Source organism: Pteropus alecto, unplaced genomic scaffold (assembly GCF_000325575.1).
Source record: "Pteropus alecto unplaced genomic scaffold, ASM32557v1 scaffold86, whole genome shotgun sequence".
In the NCBI taxonomy this organism is placed as follows: domain Eukaryota; kingdom Metazoa; phylum Chordata; class Mammalia; order Chiroptera; family Pteropodidae; genus Pteropus; species Pteropus alecto.
This window is the reverse complement of record NW_006442109.1, coordinates 5,189,377-5,195,813: the sequence shown is the minus strand read 5'-3', so window position 1 is coordinate 5,195,813 and position 6,437 is coordinate 5,189,377. Positions and strand designations below refer to the sequence as shown.

Here is a 6,437-nt window from a genome sequence, read left to right as displayed (position 1 = left end):
ACTTTGCTGGTATAGTTGGTAGAAATAAAAATGTTGCCACTGTCAGAGCCAAGCAGAGCATGTCACAGCACTATGCTTAACACTTTGGTCCAGTGGTTCTCACCTCAGCCACACAGTGGAATTAACTGGGTAGCTTCAAAAATACTGAAGCCTGAAGGGCACCCCAAAGAGTCTTATGTAATTGATTTGGGATGCTGAATCATCAGAAATGTTTAAAGCTCTTCAGGTGATTCTAAAGTGCAGCCAGAGTTGAGAACTATTGTTCTATGCAGAGTATTGTGTCTAAGCCACATAACTACCCTATGAGTTCAGTGCCATTATCTGTCCTTCCCCTATTTTTACAGAAAAGGAAATTGAGGTTTAGAAAGGTTACGTGACTCTTGGAGGGTACAGATCGAACACGGGGCAAAGCTAAGATTTGGATTTATGCAGCATGACTCTGAAGACCTCATCAATCATTGCCGCACTACTGAGCTACCACCCCACCTACTGAACGTGAAGAAGCACCTGGCATGGCCTCTAGTACGCAGAAGATGCTCCAAAATTGGTAGCTAATTTTGTTCTTTGCTTTGTAGCTTTTCTTTTCTCCATTCTCTGCTCTTCACAACCCCCAGACTAAAATATTGCTTGGAGTTCAGTAGGAATGAAGGATGGATAAGATTTAGAAATAAAATCAGGTTGGATCCAAGAAAAGTTATCCCTTTTCCCACACTTTCACTTTCCTAAATAACCTGGCCATGAGCACACACTTGCTTTCTGTTTAAAATATTTTTAGGTAATTATTACAGATATCATACTGAAAGTATCAGTTATCTGAGATATTTGTACCACCCCTTCTCAAGTCAATGTTTCATTTGCCTATGTCAATTTCTAGGCCTTGTCCATGAGCATGTATGGTTTTTGCATTTACAAAAACACAATATAATTATATGTTCAAATTTGTTCACATTATGCCATATATATATATATTTTTTTTCCAGAAGATAAGTCATAACTGAATTCAGTAGGCTAGTACAGCTCTGCAGATAATGAAGATAACTTTATCATATTACTGGGCCCAAGATGTTTTAATTAAAAGTTTCCTTCTTAACCATATGACTCATCAATCCCACTTCTCGGCAGTTATCCAAAGAAACTCAAAACACTAATTTAAAAAGATATATGCATCCCTATGTTTATTGCAGCATTGTTTGCGCTAGCTAAGATATGGAAGCATGCTAAGTGTCTGTTGATAGACGAATGGATAAAGAAGATGTGGTACGTATATACAATGGAAAGTTACTCAGCCATAAAAAAGAATGAAATGAAATTTTGCCATTTGCAACAACATGCATGGACCTAGAGGGTATTATGCTAAGCGGAATAAGAGATAGAAAGGCAAATATTATATGATTTCACTTATATGTAAAATCTAAAAAACAAAATAAACAAACAAACAAAACAGAAACAGTTTCTTCTCATAGATACAGAGAACAAATTGAAGATCTCTAGATGGGAGAGGAGTTGGGGGGCTGGGTGAAAAAAGTGAAGAAATTAAGAAGTACAAGTTGGCAGTTAAAAAATAATCACAGCGATGTAAAGTACAGCATAGAGAATATAGGCAATAATATTGTAATGACTACGTATAGTATCAGGTGGGTACTAGTCTTTTCAAGGGGGAGTGGAATCACCTTGTAAGTTATATAAATATCTAACCAATATGCCGTACATCTGAAACTAATATAATATTGAATGTCGATGGTAATAGAAAAATTTTTAAATTTTAAATAAAATATAAATAAAAGAAAAGGGAACTATCAACTCACAATTTTGCCATCTTGATTTTAAAAAAAATTCCCTCAGAAAAAAATAACAGTCTTGTTACTCTGAACGCTGATGTAAAATGTATAGCCACAGTTGAATGAAATGACATTTGCTTTCTTTTATTTGCTGTATATTTCTTGGTGCCCACACTTCTCCCTGGCACAAAGAGTTCAAAACATACTTGATATATGAACAAGTGATGTTTTTCTTGGCTGATCAGTGAAGTTGTAAAATAAGATTTCTTAGGGAGAGGGACAGAAGACTCCACACTTCGGCCTGAGAACAGAGCAGGGTGAACAAGAGCACAGCAGGCAGGCAAGCAGCCGGAAACCCATGGTAAAGGCCATCTACATTGGCCAGGAGGAAACATGTGGTTTCCTGAATTACACCCATTCAAGGCCATTAATTTTGAAGCATAACATATATAAACCATGTCAGAGATCCACAGCTGTTCCTTCAGTCACACATTGGAGTTATTTCAAAAGAGTTGCTTACAGTCCTGTGCTCCTCTCTCCCTGTGCACTACTCTTGGAAGGGGTATGGAGGTGGACGCAGCTGTAACAGGAAAATAAGGCCACAAAGAACTGGCATAGGTACACTTTAGAGAATGTCCGTAGAGGAGGATTCTTAAGCTAGAGTCCACTGGGCCTCCTCTGGGCACCAGAATAGAGCTTCAGGAAACTGAACACCCTGTAATTGGTGTAAATTGTGAGTGTGTGCAATTGTGTGGGTCTGTCTGTCTGTCTGTCTGTCTGGAGAGAAGACCTCAGATTTCTTCAGATTCTTGTGTCTTTTGGTTACAGGGCCTTTTCCTTCTTTCACTTCATCAACTCAAGTGGGGCTCTTCTAAAACCATCATTATTCATTAGGAGCTCGACGGGGAGATGAGAGGTCAGGAATGAGAGGGAGATGGTGGAAGACAAGGGAACTAACCATGTGGAAGGCCTTCTATTAATTGGATAGATGTGAAGGAATGAGAGAGTGCTCATCATACATAAAGACCTAAAAATGTTCATTCTGCTTCTTCTTGTTACTCTATGCAAACACTTTATGCTTTCTCAGCTTCATAACACCACTATGAGGTGAGAAAACAAAATCAGAGAACTTGAGTAAACTAACCCAGGGTCACACAGTTAGTGGTAGAGTTCAGAACTATCTAATTGCAAAGCTTAGACCCTTTCAGTCTGGAGGCAGCCTCTCTGGCTACACTTAAGGCTTTTACATCCAAAGCTCAAGACTCTTGCTATTTCTGTGCATCTGTCATCAGAACAGGCATTAAGCTTAAAAATGAACTTCTTCAAGCCAAGGCCTAATTTAGGTACCTTTGGCCTCAGTCATCCCACTCATATTCCACACACAAAACTAGATATCCTTTCCCAGGATATCAAGTGATTATTAAAGAGATAAACCATATTTATCAAAAGGGACTCCCTTGCCTCTATGACGCAGCCAAGTCAAATTCCAGAAGGGAAAAAATGTTTTCTAGTAGTCACAAACCAGAGTGAGAAAGCTTTATATCGAGTCTATTTTCTGGTTTCAAAATCCATGCTAAAAACTGCAGTTAAACATCAGCTACTAAAACATTCTTCCTAAAACACGTGAGAATCCTGCGAGTTGCACTGTACCGAGGACTTTTTATGTGTCTGCACTTCATGTGTTATTCCTATGCCTCAAAAGAGCCAAGCAGCCTGGACTGACGTTACTTCTTGAGAGGTTAAGCAAGTCCCTCAGGGTCACACGTGCAGTCATTAGCAGAATGAGGACTTGAACCCAGGTCTATCCGATGACAGCACGGGTGCTCTTAACCATAATCCTCCCACCATGTCAACACAGCCACTGTGATTCATGGTACCCAGGGCCAACATCTCCTTTGGTTTTCCCTGCAGCCACTTCCCCGAAATCTGGCCAGTCTCTTGGGAGGAGAAATCAAGATAGATGGACTCTACAAATAGAAGATCCAGGTTCCAGGAAAAGCTTTGCCACTTACTAGCTCTGTCACCTTGGCCAGATCACTTAACCTTTCAAGATCTCTGTTTCCTCACTTATGCGATGAAGATCATTGTTAATTGGTGCACCAAACCAGAATAGATTTCGACCTAAGCCTTAAATGTTAGGCAAATGTTAGTTACCTTTATCCCCTCCCGAACTCACTAATTCACTAGGTGGAAGCCCTTTCTCAGCCTCCCCACTGACTTCACCTTCAGCGTTCTTCTTGGCCACCACCAGAGTCCCACCACCGCCACCATCTCCTCGCACCCGCCTCCTCCCAAGTAGCTGCTGCTTAATTCTCCTTCATTTTAGTAGTTCCCTTGCCTCGCACAAGGGCTGGTCGAGGGTGCTCAGAATCTGGCTACTTTCCTTCCTTCCATCTCAGTCTGAGCACGAGAGTCTGTCTCTCCTCAGGACCCTGAGCGTCAGGACCAGCTCCTCGCTGGGCTGCTCCGCGCTGGGCAAAGGCAGTGCCGAGGGAGCAGCTAGCCGCGTGTCCCGCCCTTCGGGGAGGAGTGTGACCCGAGAGTTTAGATAGGAGGTGCCTGTTGTCTGCTACACCCGGCGGCTAGCCGAGCTTCCTCTGCGGCTCAGCCTCTCCTCCCGAGGCGCGCGCTGAGCAGCTGGGGGCCCCTCTGCACCCGGACGCTGGGGACCTGGCCGTCCCGCAGCCTCCACTCGGGCCCGCGGGCCGCCGGCCATGAGGCAGCCGTTCTACCGCTGCCAAAACACCACCTCGGTGGAGAAGAGCTACTCGGCAACGATGGGCTGGTTGCTCTTCAGCGCGGGCCTCCTAGGCAACCTGCTGGCTCTGGGGCTGCTGGCGCGCTCGGGGCTGGGGTCATGTCCGCTGCGCTCGCCGCGCCCGCCGCCTTCGGTCTTCTATGTGTTGGTGTGTGGTCTGACCATCACCGACTTGCTGGGCAAGTCCCTCGTGAGCCCCTTCGTGCTGGCAGCGTACGCGCAGAACCGGAGCCTGTGGGGGCTGGTGCCCAAGCCAGGCAGCTCGCTGTGCCAAGCCTTTGCCTTCATCATGTCCTTCTTCGGGCTCGCCTCGACGCTGCAGCTCCTGGCTATGGCCTTGGAGTGCTGGCTATCTTTGGGGCACCCCTTTTTCTACCGACAGTACATCACCCTGCGCCGGGGTGCACTAGTGGTGCCCGTCGTGGGCGCCTTCTGCCTGGCTTTCTGCGCGCTGCCCTTCGTGGGCTTCGGGAAGTTCGTGCAGTACTGCCCTGGCACCTGGTGCTTCATCCAGATGGTCCACGAAGAGCGCTCTCTGTCGGTGCTGGGCTACTCAGTGCTCTACGCCAGCCTCATGGCGCTACTAGTCCTCGCCACCGTGCTGTGCAACCTGAGCGCCATGCGCAACCTCTATGCGATGCACCGGCGGCTGCAGCGGCTTCCGCGCTCGGGTACCAGGGCCCGTGCGCAGCCCAGCGCCGGTGAGAAAGAGGCGTCCCCGCCGCCCCTGGAGGAGCTGGATCACCTCCTGCTGCTGGCCCTTATGACCGTGCTCTTCACCATGTGCTCCCTGCCTTTAATTGTGAGTCGCTCCTCGCCAAGGCTGAGGGGGCCTGGAGGGCGTCCCGTTGCGGGTGCGGGATGGAAAGGATGGGACGTGTTGGACGTGGTGCAAGAGAAGGTGCATCCTGGGCTAGGAGGGTTTGTTGCTGCGCTTCTCAGATCGAGTTCCCTCCCTTGACAACTGCGAGGAGATATAACCCAATTTGTTGAGCGAGAAGAGGGAAAGTCAGAGAAAGGAAGGGAGAGAGAGTCCAGTGGTGCCTCCTCAGCCCGGAGAACTCCACTTGGCAGAACTCCAGTTGGCTCTCATCTTCCTTCTGGGAAGATATGAGCTATTTTTGTGCCTCAGAACTTCGAGGAGCAGAACTTGGTTTTTCTTTGGCAATAGGAGTCCTCTCCTACTTCCCGATGGCTAGTTAATGTTTTATTTCGTTAGACCTGCCCACGATTTTAGTGGCATCAGAAATGGGAGAATGGCATCTGGGAGTTCTTCTCCCAGGTGTTGGCGTGGGAAGAGAATAAGGGAAGGTGTAATCTTGCTAGAATGATTTGCAGAGGTGAGTGACTAAACGTATAGGCTTGGTTTTTAAAAACTCATGCGTAAACTTTGAGGAGTCTGGACCCTGTTTCTGGTGCTGCTCCCGCGGGCAGTAGTGGTGACAGAGGCAGAGAGGCTGTTTGGACAGGCAGATGTGAAAGTAAGTTTCAGCCACTGATGTTTTGATAACCTGTCTTGACAGGTTGGTTTTGTTTCTATCTTGGCAAGCAAGGCGACATGAAAGCCATTATCTCGGGTTTCAATTTAGTAACGGGGGTGGTGGTAGAGATTAAATTACCCCATAGTTTTGAAGGTATTTCCTCCTGGGGTCCCAGCCAAGACACCTATGAATGTGGCTGAGGCTTGAGAAAACTTTTTCAGTATCACTCCTCTTCCTCTCCCTCATCTCCCAGTGTAATTGTTCAACATGAACAACATTTAAACAAATGTATTGTCTTTAGAGTCCTGAGACTTTCGTGAATAGGAGCGTTAAGTTTCTCATGATAACATTGCAATTTTGGATGTTAATTTCAAGGATGGATAAAGGTGATATGATGTGATTTTTCCTTAAATGAAGACC

The 6,437-nt window shown here is 46.1% G+C and overlaps 1 protein-coding gene across 1 annotated transcript in view; it reads left to right on the top strand.

Annotated features, from left to right (window-relative positions):
• The first annotated feature begins 4,415 nt into the window (after positions 1–4,415).
• Positions 4,416–6,437, top strand: part of PTGDR (prostaglandin D2 receptor) — a 7,685-nt gene continuing 5,663 nt past the window's right edge. The window contains exon 1 of the mRNA XM_006920187.3: positions 4,416–5,338. Within this exon, the coding sequence (XP_006920249.1) occupies positions 4,493–5,338 (846 nt within the window). The 5' untranslated portion in view covers positions 4,416–4,492. The remainder of the gene's footprint in view (positions 5,339–6,437) is intronic.